At 47.4% G+C, this 21,915-nt stretch overlaps 1 protein-coding gene across 1 annotated transcript in view; it reads right to left on the bottom strand.

Moving 5' to 3' along the window:
* LOC144500305 (inactive pancreatic lipase-related protein 1-like) overlaps positions 1-21,915 on the bottom strand; it is a 63,066-nt gene that overhangs the window by 25,793 nt on the left and 15,358 nt on the right. The window contains exons 5-8 of the mRNA XM_078222993.1: positions 21,507-21,641; positions 17,259-17,367; positions 16,567-16,686; positions 1,528-1,647 (exon numbers count right to left, since the gene is read on the bottom strand). Of these exons, the coding sequence (XP_078079119.1) occupies positions 1,528-1,647; positions 16,567-16,686; positions 17,259-17,367; positions 21,507-21,641 (484 nt within the window). The remainder of the gene's footprint in view (positions 1-1,527; positions 1,648-16,566; positions 16,687-17,258; positions 17,368-21,506; positions 21,642-21,915) is intronic.

The following is a 21,915-nucleotide window of genomic DNA, read 5'->3' as shown; positions in this document are numbered from 1 at the left end:
GGAATGGAGGGATATGGTCCCCGGAAGGGTCGGGGGTTTTAGTTAAGTCGGGCAGCATGGTCGGTGCAGGCTTGGAGGGGCCGAAGGGCCCGTTCCTGTACTGTAATTTTCTTTGTTCTTTCCTTCTCCAGTGTCCATTCTGGGATTTGAACTTGCGCCGGGATCATTATCCTCAGCCAGTGGATTATTACTGCTGTAACAAAAACCATTTTCTGCAGAGCTGAGGAGGTTCTTGGATCTCCATTCTCATTTGTAGAACTGTAAGATTCACACAGTCTGCCAGGTCAGAATAGGAACTCATCCTTCACCATGACAACACACCTCCCAGCCAATAGGAGCTAGTGCTACACTACCAGAGGGGCTGTGGCTTCCTCGACACACACGGTGGGGACAAAACCACCCACCTGGGACACACACGGTGGGGACAGGACCACCCACCTGGGACACACACGGTGGGGACAGGACCACCCACCTGGGACACACACGGTGGGGACAGGACCACCCACCTGGGACACACACGGTGGGGACAGGACCACCCACCTGGGACACACACGGTGGGGACAGGACCACCCACCTGGGACACACACGGTGGGGACAGGACCACCCACCTGGGACACACACGGTGGGGACAGGACCACCCACCTGGGACACACACGGTGAGGACAGGACCACCCACCAAAATCACACACGGTGAGGACAGGGCCACCCACCTGGGACACACACGGTGGGGACAGGACCACCCACCTGGGACACACACGGTGGGGACAGGACCACCCACCTGGGACACACACGGTGAGGACAGGACCACCCACCTGGGACACACACGGTGAGGACAGGACCACCCACCTGGGACACACACGGTGAGGACAGGACCACCCACCTGGGACACACACGGTGAGGACAGGACCACCCACCTGGGACACACACGGTGGGGACAGGACCACCCACCTGGGACACACACGGTGAGGACAGGACCACCCACCAGGGTCTCACATGGTGAGGACAGGACCACCCACCTGGGACACACACTGTGGGGACAGGACCACCCACCTGGGACACACACGGTGGGGACAGGACCACCCACCAGGGTCTCACATGGTGAGGACAGGACCACCCACCTGGGACACACACGGTGAGGACAGGACCACCCACCAGGAACAAGGAGCTCGCTGCACATTGACCCAGATCTCTGCTCTCCACCACTGGCTGGAGTCAGGTTTGAACCCAGACCCTCAGCCACCGGATTGCTCCAGATTGGGATGGGTGTTGGGAATAGAGGGGACAGGGAAGGGGTGATCCCTCATTGTGATACAAGCACTTTAACCATTTCCCATTGCACATTTCAGCATGAATTCAATGGGCTGAATGGACTCTGCCGGAGCTGTTGTGAACTCCTGACTGGGAGTGTCTCACTCCCTGCGGTGACACTTCATTTTTATTGACAGGACTGGCTGCTTCTGAGTGGCCATTTCCTTGGCAATGTGGAGAGCTCCCACAGCAGTAACACTCACTCGGTATGGAACTCACCTTGCCAGATCCCATCATTGTCCAAGATGGTTGACAGGATGTTCTTGCTGCAGCCTGGCATATTCTCGCCCCCGTTTGGGTAAAAGTCCACATGTCCACAAGCCTGAATCATCCCGAAGCCTGTAACAGGAAACAGGTAACCAGACTGGTCAGTGCTGTAGGGGTTGTGTGCTATCACACACAGAGTTCAGAGGCTGGTATGGCTGACCATACCATAATGACACCTTGTGCACAGATACAGGATACAGTCCTCACTAGGTGTATCTCACACCAACTTCTACCAAACCCCACTACACTCTACCACTCCCACGTGACTCTCAACATCATAATGTGGGCGGTCCCATTTCCCCACTCCCTCATTAACCCTTACAATCCCAAATAGCCCAATACTACACCTCCCAATGTATTGGCAATGATATTTCCGTGCTATGCCCTCACACCAGATTCAGATAGTCTGGGGGATTTACCACTCTTCCAGATCTCATTCTTTTGAAGGTTTGAGGAATGTTAGTTTCAGTTTCTTTGGGCTGATGTTGGTCTGGAGTTTAAGATGCGGTAATTGTTGTTTCAAATACTCGGCTGTCAATATCTCATTCACTTTCTTGTGCTCCTCAGTGTTGCATTTTTCTTTGTTGACAATCTGTGTTCCTCGGTCAGATCCCATGGGCTTATCCCTCTCATTGCGGAGTGAACATTGGCTGCGTTCATTCATTGAGTGGTCTCAGGTGTTTGATTTCAGTCCACCGCAATCTTCCTGGAAGTTGAAGGTTTACTGTGTTTGAACGTCCCCCCCCTCCTTGAGCTCAGCCTGCAGTTTGGCTGCTAATGCGGTTCTCAGTTTCTTCATGGGCACTGAGCCTTTTCTTGGTGAGTTGGTGATCACTTCTCTCCTGGTCCAGGATCGATTTCCCGTTGTGTGTGTGAGTTTAACATTCCGGCTTTGTTACTGTAGTTTTTCCGAGTTCTGTCACTGCAACTGCTTGACTCTAAAGTTCTGCTGCTGCTCCGTCTCCTCTGCATCTTCTGTTTCAAGTTTGTTGATGCTCATCTGGAGCTTTGGCCAGTCCATTGGCTCTGTCTACACTTCACGCTGCCTCAGAAAAGCAGCCAGCATAATCAAGGACCCCCCCACGCACCCCGGACATTCTCTCTTCCATCTTCTTCCTTCGGGAAAAAGATACAAAAGTCTGAGGTCACGTACCAACCGACTCAGGTACAGCTTCTTCCCTGCTGCTGTCAGACTTTTGAATGGACCTACCTTGCACTGAGTTGATCTTTCTCTACACCCTAGCTATGACTGTAACACTACATTCTGCACCCTCTCCTTTCCTTCTCTATGAGCGGTATGCTTTGTCTGTATAGCGCGCAAGAAACAATACTTTTCACCGTATACTAATACATGTGACAATAATAAATCAAATCAAATCAAATATTTTCTGCCGTCTGCGAAGGAGCTGGAATGAGTATGAACTGAAGTCCCAGTTGGACTATCAGCACAGCTGGATCCGCGGGAGTCGCTGATTCGGTGTAGTTGATGACAGTGGCTGTTTCATCATCTTTTGCTGTTGAGGGACACACAGACCGCTCGGCTCAGGAGAGAAAAGGGATGGGCCGGATGTGGTTTTTGAGTTGTGCCTATGTATGGGAGTTTTTTTTTAGTTTATTTATTAGTGTCACAAGTAAGGCTTACATTAACACTGCGATGAAGTTACTGCGAAATTCCCCTAGTCGCCATAATCCGGCGCCTGTTCGGGTCAATGCACCCTAACCAGCGCGTCTTTTGGACTGCGGGAGGAAACCGGAGCACTCGGAGGAAACCCACGCAGACATGGGGAGAAAGTGCAGACTCCACACAGACAGTGACCCAATCCGGGAATCGAACCTGTGTCCCTGGCGCTGTGAGGCAGCAGTGCTAACCACCGTGCTGCCTATATTGGAGTCCTCTGGGACTATATGGTGCTGTGTCTGTTGTCTGTAGCCAGACTGACTCCTGTGGTTAACCTGAAATTCACGAGGTGACCATTTACAGATGTGTCAGTATTGTAAACCCATCTTCTGGGATTCCTTTATTGTCCCAAGGAGCTTTGCTGGACAGTTTTTTCATGTGGCTTATCATTCTCATGGACCCGTCTGGGATCCTCTGCGTGTCTCTCGGTTTTGGACTTAGACATTGTTCCACAGTGTGCCAGCTGGTCTCAGTGAAAGCACTTCACAGCGATTGGTGGAAACTGCTCATGCCTGTGGCTTCCTTCGACACCACTGCACTGACACGCTCTACCACCATCTAGTATCACACTTGGGCTACGCTTTCCTTGCCCTGGAGTCTCCTTGCTCTTTATCAGCTGGCATGTTGGCGTTGCTTCTTATCACAGACCATCTTTGCCACACAAAATGCAACAATTTTGCCGGCGGACTTCTGATTGGCTGACGATTTGGATGGCTTTTTCCAAAGTCAGATCTTTTTTCGATTGGAGTAGATCCTAAGGAATTTCATCAGCCATTCCCACCACTACTGAGTCCCCACGTACTCCAGTTTTAGAGTCATTGTAATCACAGCCTGCAATCAGTTGGTATCATTCATTTATCAAAGAGGCTGTTGGGATCTTGTTAAATTTTGCTCACTGCAAAATGTTATTATTTCCAAGATTAAAGTAGGTATCAAAGCATTGTGTGATCTCTTCATGAAATTCGGCATGTCCACTACGACTCTCACCAACTTTTATAGATACACCACAGAAAGCATCCTTTCTGGTTGTATCACAGCTTGGTCTGGGCTCCTGCTCGGTCCAAGACCGCAAGAAACTACAAAGGGTCATGAATGTAGCCCAATCCCATCACGCAAATCAGCCTCCCATCCATTGACTCTGTCTACACTTCCCGCTGCCTCGGCAAAGCAGCCAGCATAATTAAGGACCCCACGCACCCCAGACATTCTCTCTTCCACCTTCTTCCATTAGGAAAAAGCTACAGAAGTCTGAGGTCACGTACCAACCGACTCATAGAATCATAGAAACCCTACAGTGCAGAAGGAGGCCATTCGGCCCATCGGGTCTGCACCGACCACAAGAACAGCTTCTTCCCTGCTGCTATCAGACTTTTGAACGGACCTACTATATATTAAGCTGATCTTTCTCTACACCTTAGATGTGACTGTAACACTACATTCTGCACTCTCTCCTTTCCTTCTCCCCTATGTACTCGATGAACGGTATGCTTTGTATAGTGCACAAGAAACAATACTTTTCACTGCATCCCCATACATGACAATAGTAAATCAAATTTTTAAAAAACTTCAAAGTTATCAGAAGGCAATTATGACATTGGCTATTGGACCTGCTGAATATAATAGTGTACTATGCACTTGTTCAGCCACTGTTTTTTTGTTTCCTTATTCAAGCCTGTTGCTATCATATATCTAAAAAGTCCCTTCACCATATTTCCCAATATTATAGAGTGATAGAGTCATAGAGGTTTACAGCATGGAACAGACCCTTCGGCCCAACTTGTCCATGCCGCCCTTTTCTTTAAACCCCTAAGCTAATCCCAATTGCCCGCATTTGGCCCATATCCCTCTATACCCATCGTTCCCATGTAACTGTCTAAATGCTTTTCAAAAGACAAAATTGTACCCGCCTCTACTACTACCTCTGGCAGCTTGTTCCAGACACTCACCACCCTCTGTGTGAAAAAATTGCCCCTCTGGACACTTTTGTATCTCTCCCCTCTCACCTATGCCCCCCTAGTTTTAGACTCCCCTACCTTTGGGTAAAGATGTTGACTATCTAGCTGATCTGTGCCCCTCATTATTTTATAGACCTCTATAAGATCACCCCTCAGCCTCCTATGCTCCAGAGAAAAAAGTCCCAGTCTATCCAGCCTCTCCTTATAACTCAAACCATCAAGTCCCGGTAGCATCCTTGTAAATCTTTTCTGCACTCTTTCTAGTTTAATAATATCCTTTCTATAATAGGGTGACCAGAACTGTGTACAGTATTCCAAGTGTGGCCTTACCAATGTCTTGTACAACTTCAACAAGACGTCCCAACTCCTGTATTCACTATATTGCACCTGCCCTGGTCTTTCCATCTACCTCTATTGGTCTGCTAGTGTTGCCGTACTATCCATGGCTGGAGAGTGCAGCTTTTGCTGCAGTTAATGTTTTTCTTTGATCTTTCTCTTCCCGTGCTTGCTGCGATTTGGTAAGCTCCCATCCCGGACCCAAAACCATTTTAAACTTCAGTGATTCTGCAGGAAATCTTCTGAACAGATCATTTTAACCAGTTTGTTGTTTTCTGGAACTTCGAGAATCAAATTGTTGCTGATTATTTTGCTCTGAACTCTCCAGTGAGTTTTTTTTTTGTTTCTGCCGCCGACTCTAGATCTTCAGTGTTCCTCAAGACACACTCGAGATACGCTCACTAAAACAATCAGTCTCCAGTGCTGCCTGATTATTGCCCCAAATTAAAACATCTTATTTCAGCCTTTGGAATTTGCGCACCCTTTCTGGCTAGGTCCTTTGACTCTGCTTTCAATGAGCTCTCGTAACAGACCTGCACATGCTCTGGTGGAGTCCTATAACACTGCCATTGTATCAACTTCTGACCCTGTGAAGGAGCTTTGTGCTGAAATTCGAATTCTTTAAGGTCGATACTTTTCTCTCAGGTCAGCCTGCAGTTTCTTTACTTCTTCATTCTTGGTGATTTTGGGGTCCTTCACCTGCTGCCACCGTGTGGTAAGATTGTGTGTTGCCTCATGAAAAGGTCAAGAGGCTTGTGTCGTCGAACAATAATTCATGAACAACACATAACGCTATACACAGAAACAGGGTACAGTCCTGACCCAACTTCAACCACACTCATTACTATACTCTACTGCTCCCACGTGACTCTACATCAGAATGTGAGCAGTATTCTTTCCCCCTTCCCTTAGAGTCCCAAATACCCCCATTCTACAGTGGACAGAGAAATAACCAATCCCTGACACTCTCAAACAGATCCAAAAGGAAATATCCAATCCCTGACTCTCCCAAACAGATCCACAAGGAAATATCCAATCCTTGACACTCCCAAACAGATCCACAGGGAAATATCCAATCCCTGACACTCCCAAACAGATCCACAGGGAAATATCCAATCCTTGACACTCCCAAACAGATCCACAGGGAAATATCCAATCCCTGACACTCCCAAACAGATCCACAGGGAAATATCCAATCCCTGACATTCTTAAACAGATCCACAGGGAAATATCCAATCCTTGACACTCCCAAACAGATCCACAGGGAAATATCCAATCCTTGACACTCCCAAACAGATCCACAGGGAAATATCCAATCCCTGACACTCCCAAACAGATCCACAGGGAAATATCCAATCCCTGACACTCCCAAACAGATCCACAGGGAAATATCCAATCCTTGACACTCCCAAACAGATCCACAGGGAAATATCCAATCCTTGACACTCCCAAACAGATCCACAGGGAAATATCCAATCCTTGACACTCCCAAACAGATCCACAGGGAAATATCCAATCCTTGACACTCCCAAACAGGTCCACAGTGAAATATCCAATCCCTGACACTCCCAAACAGATCCACAGGGAAATATCCAATCCTTGACACTCCCAAACAGGTCCACAGTGAAATATCCAATCCCTGACACTCCCAAACAGGTCCACAGGGAAATATCCAATCCCTGACACTCCCAAACAGGTCCACAGGGAAATATCCAATCCCTGACACTCCCAAACAGATCCACAGGGAAATATCCAATCCCTGACACTCCCAAACAGGTCCACAGTGATGAAGAGCTCAGGATGTCAGTGCCTTCAACAAATGTCATCCAGATGTTCCACTTCAGTGAGAAGGTGAGTGACTCACCACAGAGTTCCCAGCTGCAATGTCTTTTCTTGTCAGCTTGGACCATGTTTGCCTCTCTTGTGGATTGAATTTGATCTGGTTTCTGGAGAAGCAAGGAGGTGGATTAGGGGCTGGCTCTGTCCACTGGCTTTGTAACTCTGAGAAAGGAATAACTTTTTTAAAATATCCCAGTATCTGACCTGTTCTTTCAGTCACATTCACCAGGAAATTACTGGAATCTATTCTGAAGCAAGTCTGATCAACGCACGTAGAAAATTATTGAATGATTAGAACAAGTCAAATGGTTTTCCAAAGGGAAATCGTGTTTGGCACATTTATTAGCATTTATTGAGGTTCTGGATAGTTGGGTAGATAAAGGGGAACCAGTAGATGCAGTATAAAGAACAAACAAAGAACAAAGAAAATTCCAGCACAGGAATAGGCCCTTTGGCCCTCCAAGCCTGCACTGACCATGCTGCCCAACTGAACTAAAACCCCCTACCCTTCCGGGGACCATATCCCTCTATTCCCATCCTGTTCATGTACTTGTCAAGATGCCCCTTAAAAGTCACTACCGTATCCGCTTCCACTCCCTCCCCCGGCAACAAGTTCCAGGCGCCCACTACTCTCTGTGTAAAATATCTGCCTCATACATCTCCTTTAAACCTTGCCCCTCGCACCTTAAACCTATGCCCCCTAGTAATTGACTCTTCCACCCTGGGAAAAAGCTTCTGACTATCCACTCTGTCCATGCCTCTCATAATCTTGTAGACTTCTATCAGGTCTTCCCTCAACCTCTGTCATTCCAGTGAGAACAAACCAGGTTTCTCCAACCTCTCCTCATGACTAATGCCCTCCATACATCAACATCCTGGTAAATCTTTTCTGTACCCTCTCCAAAGCCTCCACATCCTTCTGGTAGTGTGGCGACCAGAATTGAATACTACATTCCAAGTGCGGCCTAATTAAGGTTCTATAAAGCCGCAACATGACTTGCCAATTTTTAAACTCAATGCCCTGGCCGATGAAGGCAAGCATGTCGTATGCCTTCTTGACTACCTTCTCCACCTGCATTGTAAATTTAAAACTTACATCTTGCAAAATTACACTTAGCACATCAGATATACAAGTTTCAATTATCATTTCAAACATTATACAAGTTCAAAGATATCCCAATGCAGTCTACTTTTTTTATACAGTGTATTTACAAGCACTCAAAGGCCTTACTGAAGTCCATGTAGACAACATCCACTCCCCTACCCTCATCAATCATCTTCGTCACTTCCTCGAAAAACTCGATCAAGTTCATGAGACACGACCTCCCCTTCACAAAACCATGCTGCCTCTCACTAATATGTCCACTTATTTCCAAGTGGGAATAAATCCTGTCTCGAAGAATCCTCTCCAATAATTTCCCTATCACTGATGTAAGGCTCACCGGCCTGGAATTACCTGGATTATTCTTGCTATCCTTCTTAAACAAAGGGTATACTTGGATTTCCAAAAGACATTCAAAAAGATGCCATATGAAGTGTTGGCTCATGGAGTTGGAGGTGATATATTAGTCTGGATAGAGGGTGGTTAGCATACAGGAAGCAAACAGTAGTGACAAGTGAATCATTTACATGTTGGCAGGGCTGTTACTAATGGAGTTCCACAAGGATCAGACTCCCCAAAGCCTGTCCACCATCTACAAGGCACAGGTCAGGAGTGTGCTGGAATACTCCCCACTTGCCTGGATGGGTGCAGCTCCAACAACACTCAAGAAACTCAACACAGGATGATGGGGTTATGGGAATAGGGTCTGGGTGGGATTGTGGTCGGTATAGACTCGATGAGCCGAATGGCCTCCTTCTGTACTGTAGGGATTCTATGGTCCTCAGGGTTACGGTGAATAAATTTTTGTAAATCACTCCAAGGCTATGTGAGTGTAATGGTCAGATGTAAGCATTGTGCTTTGCATCTTTGAAATGCTCTTAATAGAGTCGTAGAGGTTTACAGCATGGAAACAGGCCCTTCAGCCCAACTTGTCCAATGGGCCATTTTTTTTTAAACCACTAAGCTAATCCCAATTGCCCGCATTTGACCCATATCCCTCTATACCCATCGTACCCATGTAACTATCTAAATGCTTTTTAAAAGACAAAATTGTACCCGCCTCTACTACTACCTCTGGCAGCTTGTTCCAGACACTCACCACCCTCTGGACCCTTTTGTATCTCTCCCCTCCCACCTTAAACCTATGCCCTCTAGTTTTAGACTCCCCTACCTTTGGGAAAAGATATTGAAAATCTAGCTGATCTATGCCCCTCATTATTTTATAGACCTCTATAAGATCACCCCTCAGCCTCCTACGCTCCAGAGAAAAAAGTTCCAGTCTCTCCAGCCTCTCCTTATAACTCAAACCATCAAGTCCCGGTAGCATCCTAGTAAATCTTTTCTGCACTTTTTCTAGTTTGATAATATCCTTTCTATGATAGGGTGACCAGAACTGTACACAGTATTCCAAGTGTGGCCTTACCAATGTCTTGTACAACTTCAACAAGACGTCCCAACTCCTGTATTCAATGTTCTGACCGATGAAACCAAGCATGCCGAATGCCTTCTTCACCATTCTATCCACCTGTGACTCCACTTTCAAGGAGCTATGAACTTGTACTCCTAGATCTCTTTGTTCTGTAACTCTCCCCAACGCCCTACCATTAACTGAGTAAGTCCTGCCCTGGTTCAATCTACTAAAATGCATCACCTCACATTCTGAGCTTTAACCTTTCTCACACTCAGTTTTAAGATTAACATTCATGTGATGTTACCCTCAGTGAAAATGCGTGGCGGATCCTTATGGGTTGTCAGGGAGCTGGGTGTAATTCTTTACTCAGAGAGTATGATGGGTGATTTCCCAATCCAGGGCCCTCAAAGGATAGCAATAGCTGAGGAGTCCTCATCCACACATCTAGGCTTCCCAAATGTTAGTGCCCCAAACCAAGAATGTTCTTTGGGATGAGAGCCCTACCCTGGGCCCCATTTCCTTCATGGCCATGTTCACATCCTTAGGTCTTTTTTTCATTCACTTGTGGGACATGGGCGTCGCTGGCTGGCCAGCATTTATTGCCCATCCCTAGTTGCCCTTGAGAAGGTGGTGGTGAGCTGCTTACTTGAATCGCTGCAGTCAATGTGCTGTGGGTTGACCCACAATGCCGTTAGGGAGAGAATTCCAGGATTTTGACCCAGCGACTGTGAAGGAAAGGCGATATATTTCCAAGTCAGGATGGTGAGTGGCTTGGAGGGGAACTTGCAGGTGGTGGTGTTCCCATGTATCTGCTATCCTTGTCCTTCGAGATAGAAGTGGTTGTGGGTTTGGAAGATGCTGTCTAAGGATCTTTGGTGAATTGCTGCAGTGCATCTTGTAGATAGTACACACTGCTGCTACTGAGCGTTAGTGGTGGAGGGAGTGGATGTTTGTGGATGTGGTGCCAATCAAGCGGGGCTGCTTTGTCCTGGATGGTGTTGAGCTTCTTGAGTGTTGTTGGAGCCGCACCCATCCAGGCAAGTGGGGAGTATTCCATCACACCCCTGACTTGTGCCTTGTAGATGGTGGACAGGCTCTGGGGAGTCGGGAGGTGAGTTACTCACCGCAGGATTCCCAACCTCTGACCTGCTCTTGTAGCCACTGTGTTTATGTGGTGAGTCCAGTTGAGTTTCTGGTCAATGGTAACCCCAAGGATGTTGACAGTGGGGGTTTCAGTGATGGTTTCACCATTGAGTGTGAAGGGGCGATGGTTAGAGTGTCTTTTATTGGTGATGGTCATTGCCTGGCACTTGTGTGGCACGAATGCTACTTGCCACTTGTCAGCCCAAGCCTGGATATTGTCCGGATCTTGTTGCATTTGAACATGGACTGCTTCAGTACCTGAGGAGTTGCGAATGGTGCTGAACATTGTGCAATCATCAGCAAACATCCCCACTTCTGACCTTATGACGGAGGGAAGGTCATTGATGAAGCAGCTGAAGATGGTTGGGCCTCAGATACCACCCTGAGGGACTCCTGCAGAGATGTCCTGGAGCTGAGATGACTGAACCTTCACAACCACAACTATCTTCCTATGTACCAGGTATGACTCCAACCAGCGGAGAGTTTTCCCCCTGATACCCATTGATTCCAGTTTCATGAGGGCTCCTTGATGCCACACTTGGTTGAATGCAACCTTGATGTCAATGGCTGTCACTCTCACCTCACCTTTGGAATTCAGCTCTTTTGTCCATGTTTGAACCAAGGCTGTAATGAGGTCAGGAGCTGAGTGACCCTGGCGAAACCCAAACTGGGCATCACTGAGCAGGTTATTGCTGAGCAGATGCTGCTCAATCGCACTGTCGATGGTGTAGCTCTTCACTTACATCGCTGTTCTTCCTAGCTGGACTTTAAGTTGACAGAGTGAGCATCACTCTGTGACCGATAACCACGGCTAAGATCTGACCCGAGTGAGTCGGGAGCACTTAGGGCCCAAGTGTGAATGCAGAACGCGTCATCACAGCGATGGCTCGACTATTCCCTCACAAATCAGGAAAGAGCTCGGAGAGCTCGAGGAGATGTCTCCTGATGATCAGGCTGAGTTTCACTCCTCTTGGGACATTCCAGCTGTGAGTGTGTCCCGGGCACGCCTCCCATGCCTCTCCTCCTCCATGGCATCAGCGTGCTCATGTTGTCCCTCAGCGGCCCCCTGGGCTTCCTGCACCTTCTCTTCATCTTCCGAGGAGGATTCCTCCTCCTCCAGGTCACCCTCTGACAGGGCCTCACCTCTCCGCATTGCCAGATTGTGAAGGGCACAGCAACCTGCAATGCTGCAGCAAACCCGCTGCGCTGAGTATTGTAGAGAGCCATCAGAGTGGTCCAGGCATCTGAATCCCATCTTCAGCAGTCCAATGGTGCGCTCTGTGAGAGAGTGTGTGGAGCAGTGAGCTGCGTTGTACCTCTCCTTGGCTGGAGTCTGAGGGGGATAATTGGTCACAGTTGAATGGTGTTCATTGTTAACCTGTGACTCCCTGTCACTGATGGGATGGCAGAACTGGGGGGGCTGTACTCCCTTCACTCTCGCCCTCACTCTGCGAGGCTGCATTCCTGTCTTCGATTGAATAGCTTACCCAAATTTGGCATGAGACTATTGAGTTGTGTTTATCCATTTCAAAGCACATAATTAGAAATCTGACTGGCTGTTACCTCAAAGAACAAAAGAGAACAAAGAACAGTACAGCACAGGAAACAGGCCCTTCGGCCCTCCAAGCCTGTGCCGCTCCTTGGTCCAACTAGACCAATCGTTTGTATCCCTCCATTCCCAGGCTGCTCATGTGACTATCCAGTTAAGTCTTAAACGATGTCAGCGTGCCTGCCTCCACCACCCTACTTGGCAGCACATTCCAGGCCCCCACCACCCTCTGTGTAAAAAACGTCCCTCTGATGTCTGAGTTATACTTCGCCCCTCTCACCTTGAGCCCGTGACCCCTCGTGATCGTCACCTCCGACCTGGGAAAAAGCTTCCCGCTGTTCACCCTATCTATACCCTTCATAATCTTGTACACCTCTATTAGATCTCCCCTCATTCTCCGTCTTTCCAAGGAGAACAACCCCAGTCTACCCAATCTCTCCTCATAGCTAAGACCCTCCATACCAGGCAACATCCTGGTAAACCTTCTCTGCACTCTCTCTAACGCCTCCACGTCCTTCTGGTAGTGCGGCGACCAGAACTGGACGCAGTACTCCAAATGTGGCCTAACCAGCGTTCAGGTAACCTCCTGGTCAGACTCTGAGTTCTGTATAATTGACCTGCACCCTGTCCACTGTAAAAGCACCAACAAGTGACATGTTCCAAGAAGGAGCCCCAGAGCCCAGATTAACGGTCCTCCCACACTTCATCACATTCCTCCCATACAGAACCCATCTTACCTTTGATTTAGGAAGACACCATTTTTCCTGAGTGTGGAGGTGGTTGTTGTACACCCTCTCTTACACGATGGAGTTTGACCCTCCCTGACTGTGTGCCTCAGGTTTACCCGGAGCCCACAATGTGCAGGTAGAAGCGATGCTTTTCATTTTCCAGTCTCCCCCACTGATACTGGATCCTGTCATTGTGGTGATGGACATTGACACACTGGGGCCCATCACCTGTGAGGTGCCCATTGGTGGCGTAGTGGGTTAGCACTGCTGCCTCACAGCACCAGGAACCCGGGTTCAATTCCTGGCTTGGGTCACTGTCTGTGCAGAGTCTGCACGTTCTCCCCATGTCTGCGTGGGTTTCCTCCCACAGTCTGAAAGACGTGCTGGTTAGGTGGATTGGCCGTGCTAAATTCTCCCTCAGCGTACCCGAACAAGCGCCGGAGTGTGGCGACTGGGGAAGTTTCACAGTAACTTCATTGCAGTGTTAATGTAAGCCTATGTGAAACGCTAATAAATAAATAAATATGTCTCACATGGACCTGTACCCACCCAGCTGGAGGCTGTGTGCACCAATGAACTTACAACCCCCCACTCCCCCATGAGTGTTTCACATACCCCCCCCCCCCCATTATGTGTTCCCTGTCTACAGGCTGTGACTATATCCTCTGCAGCCCAGTACGGAGCCCGCCATGCTGAGAGAGATCGACTGTAGTGCAGTTCTGTACACCAAGCTGTGTATTTTTCTATTGGAGCACACAGCCCTCCCCTCCCCCCTGCTGCTGGGGTACACCGTGCTCCCAATGATCGCTCCTGCGGCATTATCTCCTCTCTCTGACTTCAGACTGTGAGCGCCACATTGCCCCTGGACTGCCAGCCATCTGTAACTCCTTCCCATTTCACAGCAGGAATGTCTGCCCTCTCTGACTCCTGTCTGCCAGCCCCTGAACTTATACATAGTTCCCGTTTCCAAAGGGGACGATGGACGACATTAATCTTCACAAAGCACCGCAGCCCCGACGTGTTTAGTTTTGTTGTGAAGCTTCCCTGATGTTTCACTCTAACATCCCATGTCCCAGAGTCTGTGTGCATCCCCTTCCAGTAACCATGTGCCATTCCAGTACATCTACAAGGTGCACTGCAGCAGTTCACCAAAGATCCTTCGACAGCACCTTCCAAACCCACAACCACTTCCATCTAGAAGGACAAGGGCAGCAGATACCTGGGAACACCACCACCTGCAAGTTCCCCTCCAAGCCACTCACCATCCTGGCTTGGAAATATATCGCCGTTCCTTCACAGTCGCTGGGTCAAAATCCTGGAATTCCCTCCCTAACGGCATTGTGGGTCAACCCACAGCACATGGACTGCAGCGATTCAAGAAGTGGAGATGCCGGCGTTGGATTGGGGTAAACACAGTAAGAAGTCTCACAACACCAGGTTAAAGTCCAACAGGTTTATTTGGTAGCAAAAGCCACAAGCTTTTGAAGCGCTGCTCCTTCAACAGGTGAGTGGGAGTTCTGTTCACAAACAGGACACTAAAGACACTAAATCTCACTAACTGTCCTGGCTGGAGACAATACACATCTCTTTAACCTGTGCTTAACACCCGCTCCACTCACATTGTCTGTACCTTTAAGACTTGATTACCTGTAAAGACTCGCATTCCAACCATTATTTTGTAAATTGAGTTTGTGTCTTTATTTGTGCGACCAAATAAACCTGTTGGACTTTAACCTGGTGTTGTGAGACTTCTTACTGTGATTCAAGAAGGCAGCTCATCACCACCTTCTCAGGGGCAACTAGGGATGGGCAATAAATGCTGGCCAGCCAGCAACACTCATGTCCCACGAATGAATAAATAACAAACCCCGTGTTTGTGAGCATTCCTTCCAGCCTGGTCAGGGTCCAGCTCTCCTTCTCTCGGTCTTCCCTCTGCCTTCCATTCATTGTTCACCGTCCTCATCCACCCTCCGCCCCTTTGCCTGCCATTGTGAGCCCTCACCCTCACCCTCCCCACTCCCCCGCCTTGCACAGCCCTCACTCCACATTGCCCCCTTTCTCTTTGAATATTTTTTATAAGGTGTGAAATTTGTAAGTGTTGATATTCAGAGGGATTTAGCTGAGCTCAGACAAGGAACGCAGGAAGTCGGCACGCAGATGGCAAATGGCATGTCGGTCTTTACTGCGAGGGGGTTGGAGCACAAGAATAAAGATGTCTTGTTCCAGTTGTAAGGGTTTTGTTGAGACCACAGCTGGAATACTGTGTACAGTTTTGGTCTCCACATTTGGGAATTTATATTGGGGGAGGTACTGCAATGATTCACTAGGTTGGTCCCTGGGGTGAGGGGGCTGCCATATGATGTGGGGCTGAGTACATTAAGTCTATATTCTCCGGAATTTAGAAGAATCAGAAGTGACCTCATTGAAACCAACAAAATCTGAAGGGGCTGATAGACTTGATGCTCAGAGATAGTTTCTCCCCGCGGGGAATCTAAAACACGGGGGCACAATCTCAGGGTAGGGGGCGATAAATTAGGACTGAGGTGAGGAGAATCTTTGGAATTCTCCACAGAGTTGTGGCTGCTCCGTCAATGAATATATATAAGGCTGAGATAGACCGATTTTTGATTTCTCAGGGATTTAAGGGATATGGGAAGGGGGCGGGGAAATAGAGTTATAGCCCGAGATCGGGCATAACCGTATTAAATGGTGTAGCAGGCTCGATGGGCCGAGTGGCCTATTCCTGTTCCTATGCCGTGTGTCCTTATAAAAGCTCAATCCACAGGTCTCTCAGTCACCACCAACCACCACCCCTCCTCTCTCTCTCTCTCTCTCTGGATCTGATGGCCCTCTCTTGTTCTATCCTTTACTCTTTTCCTCTGTTTCTCTGTTTTATTCTTTGTCTCATGCATTCACTTACTCTTTCTAGCTCACTCTCTCCAACTTTCTGTCTCCCTGTCTTTTATTCTCAAGACTCTTTTCATCTCTTGTTCCTGGGAGCTCTAATTCCCCAGTCCCAGACTGTTCCTTTCTCCAGCCCCTTCAGGACATCTCAGAGTGATTCTTTCCCTGACCCAGTGGCTCCACAAAAGCCTATCCTGTCTCTGATTTAACCCCAGAGTCTGTCCTGTCTCTGATTTAACCCCAGAGTCTGTCCTGTCTCTGATTTAACCCCAGAGTCTGTCCTGTCTCTGATTTAACCCCAGAGTTTATCATTCCATATCTCCCAGGTTTTGGAGATGGTACTTACCAATACTGGGGAATTTGGTTGAGCCATCCGTGTGAATCACATCAACAAACAATGCATCAGTGACATCCAGTCGGACTTCAGGTGGAGTGTTTTGAAAATACGGCTCCACAGGATCAAGCCCTACGGAATAATTCTGGGATCCATGAATTGTTTTTCAAGATCATCATTAGAACATTTAAAGACATCAGGAAATACCAGGTGGCTAACTCACTTTCACCTCATTCACTCCCACCCAATAGAATTCCATCCCCATTCACTCACAGGTTCCCCTCCAAGTCACTCACCATCCTGACTTGGAAATATATCAGCCGTTCCTTCACTGTCACTGGGTCAAAGTCCTGGAATTCCCTCCCTGACAGCACTGTGGGTGTGCCTACACCACATTGACTGCAGCGATTCAGGAAGGCAGCTCACCACCACCTTCCGAAGGGCAATTAGGGATGGGCAATAAATGCTGGACGAGACAGAGACACCCACATCTCGTGAATGAATAAATAAACAAACTCACAGTGAATGATATCAAAATAAATAAACCCAATCCAATTCACTCCCACTATATCCAATCTAAATGGGCCAAAGTCTTTGTCTTTGATTCCCACTATATGGGATTCCATTGGTCTAACTCTTTCTCTTTGACTGCCGCTGAATGGCTAGATTGTGCTAGTTTGGAACATGATGATGGAATGAATTACCAGTAATACGGGCGATGCCTGGGTTCCGTCTTCCGGTTTCGCCTGCAGTGTGAGCACCCAGACTGTGTCCCACCAAGTACACGTCAGACACGGGGTAATTGTAGTCACTCTGAGGCAGAAAAGCAGCAGGAAGGTAAATCCACGGGTAGTCGAAGTGAATTTGCGAGTTTTAAGGGGAGGGTTCCTATTCCTATGTGTGAACTCTCCTTCTGTTTCCCCACCCAGCGCGTGACAATATTGTGGGAGAAGGAATTGGATTCAGGGAGCAGATGACTCATTGCGCCTGACCACTTGTCCCTTCACCACCTCATCCAACCACTTAGAACATAGAACATAGAACATAGAACATTACAGCGCAGAACAGGCCCTTCGGCCCACGATGTTGCACCGACCAGTTAAAAAAAAATAAATAAATAAATAAATAAAAAAATAAAAAATAAAAATAAAAAAAAAACTGTGACCCTCCAACCTAAACCAATTTCTTTTCGTCCATGAACCTAACTTACTGTCTAATTCCAGACTATAACCGAAGGAGCCTCTCATCTAAAATCCATGAGCTTTATTCACTCTGTTCAATGGGTTTTTAATTTAATCTATTCAATAGGGGTTATTATCCAATGAGATCCAAAAATCGGTTGGAATATCCCTAGGGTAAGGGGTTTAGATGGGGAGGAGTTTGTTAGGCGTGTTCAGTATGTGGATAAGCCGACAAGAGGAGAGGCTGTACTTGATTTGGTATTAGGGAATGAACCTGGGCAGGAGTCAGATCTCTCAGTGGGAGAGCATTTTGGAGATAGCGATCATAACTCAATCTCCTTTACATTAGCATTGGAGAGAGATAGGATCAGTCAAGCTACGAAAGTGTTTATTTGGAGTAAGGGCAATTATGAGGCTATTAGAACAAAGAACAAAGAATAGTACAGCACAGGAAACAGGCCCTTCGGCCCTCCAAGCCTGTGCCGGTCATTGGTCAAACTAGACCATTCGTTTGTATCCCTCCATTCCCAGGCTGCTCATGTGACTATCCAGGTAAGTCATAAACGATGCCAGCGTGTCTGCCTCCACCACCCTACTTGGCAGCGCATTCCAGGCCCCCACCACTCTCTGTGTAAAAAACGTCCCTCTGATATCTGAGTTATACCTCGCCCCTCTCACCTTGAGCCCGTGACCCCTCATCACGGCAGGAAATTAGGGGCATAAATTGGAAGGAGGTTTTCTCAGGGAAATGTACAGAAGAAATGTGGCAAATTTTCAAGGAAAATTTGTCTGGAGCTCTGCACAGCGACGTTCCAATGAGACAGGGGAGTTATGGTAGGTTACAGGGACCATGGTGCACGAAAGCTGCAACAAATTTAGTCAAGAAGAAAAGAAAAGCCGACAAAAAGTTCAAGGAGCGAAGTAATGTTAGAAATCTAGAAGTGTATACGACCAGTAGGAAGGAACTTAAGAGGGAAATTAGAAGAGCAAGAAGGGGTCATGAGAAGGCCTTGGCAGACAGGATAAAGGAAAACCCCAAGGCATTCTACAAGTATGTTAAGAGCAAGAAGATAAGATGTGAAGGAGTAGGACCTATCAAATGTGACGGTGGGAAAGTCTGTATAGAACCGGTAGAAATAGCAGAGGTACTCAATGAATACTTTACTTCAGTATTCACAGTGGAAAAGGATCTTGATAGTTGCAGTGCAGACTTGCAGTGGACTGAGAAGATTGAGCATGTGGACATTAGGAAAAAGGATGTGTTGGAGCTTTTGAAAAGCATCAAGTTAGATAAATCGGCGGGACCGGATGGGATGTACCCCAGGTTACTGTGGGAGGCGAGGGAAGAGATTGCTGAGCCTTTGGCGATGATCTTTGCGTCATCAATGGAGATAGGAGAGGTTCTGGAGGATTGGAGGATTGCGGATGTGGTTCCGTTATTCAAGAAAGGGAGAAGAGATAGCCTGGGAAATTATAGACCGGTGAGTCTAACCTCAGTGGTTGGTAAGTTGATGGAGAAGATCCTGAGAGGCAGGATTTATGAACATCTGGAGAGGAATAGTATGATCAGAAATAGCCAGCACGGCTTTGTCCAGGGCAGATCATGCCTTACGAGCCTAATTGAATTTTTTGAAGATGTAACGAGACACATAGACGAGGGAAAAGCGGTAGATGTAGTTTATATGGATTTCAGCAAGGCGTTTGATAAGGTGCCCCATGCAAGGCTTATTGAGAAAGTGAAGGGGCATGGGATACAAAGGGACGTTGCTTTGTGGATTCAGAACTGGCTTGCCCACAGAAGGCAAAGAGTGGTTGTAGATGGGTCTTTTTCAGCATGGAGGTCGGTCACCAGTGGAGTGCCCCAGGGATCTGTTCTGGGACCCTTGCTCTTTGTGATTTTTATAAATGACCTGGATGAGGAAGTGGAAGGATGGGTTGGCAAGTTTGCTGATGACACAAAGGTTGGAGGTGTTGTGGATAGTGTAGAGGGATGTCAGCAGTTGCAACGAGACATAGATAAGATGCAAGACTGGGCGGAGAAGTGGCAAATGGACTTCAACCCAGATAAGTGTGTGGTGGTTCATTTTGGCAGGTCGAATAGGATGAAAGAATATAATATTAACGATAAGATGCTTGGCAGTGTGGAAGATCAGAAGGATTTTGGGGTCCGGGTTCTTAGGACGCTCAAAGCAGCGTCGCAGGTGGAGGCTGTGGTTAAGAAGGCGTATGGAATACTGGCCTTCATCAATAGAGGAATTGAGTTTCGAAATCGGGAGATAATGCTGCAGCTGTATAGGACCCTGGTCAGACCGCACCTGGAGTACTGTGCCCAGTTCTGGTCGCCTCATTACAGAAAGGATATGGAAGCCATAGAAAGGGTGCAGAGGAGATTTACAAGGATGTTGCCTGGATTAGGTGGCATGCCTTATGAGGATAGGTTGAGAGAGCTCGGTCTCTTCTCCTTGGAGAAGCGAAGGATGAGAGGTGACCTGATAGAGGTGTATAAGATGTTGAGAGGTATTGATAGAGTGGATTCTCAGAGGCTTTTACCCAGGACTGAAATGGTTTAGGGTGCTGGGGAGTAGGTACAGAGGAGATGTTAGGGGTAAGTTTTTCACTCAGAGGGTGGTGGGTGCGTGGAATCGGCTGCCGGTAGTGGTGGTGGAGGCGGATTCGATAGGGTCTTTTAAGAGACTTTTGGATAAGTTCATGGAAGTTAGTAAGATAGAGGGTTATAGGTAAGCCTAGTAGGTAGGGACATGTTCGGCGCAACTTGTGGGCCAAAGAGCCTGTTTGTGCTGTAGCTTTTCTATGTTCTATGTTCTAAGATAATCAGCTGGTTTGCTAAGGTTCTCATGGTGATCCATCGGGTGATTACTTTTATCCTACTGTAAGGGGGAAAATACAAGGGGGGCACACTCTAAAATGGCAATACAAGAAAGCACACTCTAAAATGGCTGCCTGGCACATAAAGGGTTAACTGGGAAAGCCAAAAGAGCAGACACAGGCTCCTGCTGTTCAGAAAAACCTAACAGACAAGCCATTTCCAAATCACAGACAGTGACTCATAGCAAACAAACACCTCAGGAAGCCAAGGGTCAAGACATCTTTTAAGATAAGGAAACCCCAAAACAAAGAGCTTAGATTAATGTTAAAGGAAGGCAGGAAATATGAATGCGAGGGAACCGATTAGCACCTGAACGAGACGAAACTAGCCATTGATAGATACAGACATAAGGAGATGTACCCATTCATAAAATGCTAAATGTCTATCCCTGTTTGTACTCTTGTAAACATGGGGAAATGTACCCATTCATAAAATGTTAAATACTTGTACTCACTTAAACAATGTGATAATGTTCGAATCACCGGTTTACCCATTGTGTAAAGGGTATAAAATTGAACCGCTCCCGGCATACAATTGAGAGAAGGTTTGCTACAGACCAATGTGCCTTGTCTCCATGGAGCTCCATTTAATAAATCGTATTTTCTGAATCTCGAAGTCTGACTACTGGTGGATTTTTCCCACAACACTACATTCTATAGGGTGATCATACCCCAGCTCTATCAAGCAGGTGGCCCTATACTACCGGATCATTGCTTCTGTTGCATTGATTATTCCTGTCCTATAGGATGCCTACCATCTGTTCTTTAGGGTGATTATCCCTGAGTCTATAGGGTTGTTATTCCTGTTCTGTCTGATTAGTAGTCACCATTCTATAGGGTGTCTGCTCCTATTCTATAGGGTTAAGAATGCAGTTTAATACTCACCTTCAAGGTATTTAGAAAAGATGAAACTTCTGCTCCCACCACACGGATGTTCTGAGCAGCTTGGCTGAACGAACATTGGGAACCCCCTCTCCAATCAACACAGATACAGTTCACATCATCTACTTGCAGAATCACCTCAAAGAGGACAAAACAAAGCCCAAAGTTAATTTGGTGACTCAGATCCCCCAGATCACACCTTAAGCAGATCCCCAGATCACACCATAAATAGATCCCCAACTCACACCATGACCAGATCCCCAGATCACACCTTACACAGATCCCCCAGATCACATCTCACACAGATCCCCCAGATCACACCTTAAACAGATCTACCAGATCACACCATAAACAGATCCCCCAGATCACTCCATGAACAGATCAACCAGATCACACCATAAATAGACCCCCA

The sequence above is a fragment of the Mustelus asterias genome, chromosome 11 (assembly GCF_964213995.1).
Source record: "Mustelus asterias chromosome 11, sMusAst1.hap1.1, whole genome shotgun sequence".
Taxonomy (NCBI): domain Eukaryota; kingdom Metazoa; phylum Chordata; class Chondrichthyes; order Carcharhiniformes; family Triakidae; genus Mustelus; species Mustelus asterias.
Note: the sequence above shows the minus strand (reverse complement) of the source record. Positions and strands in the feature narration are given on the sequence as shown.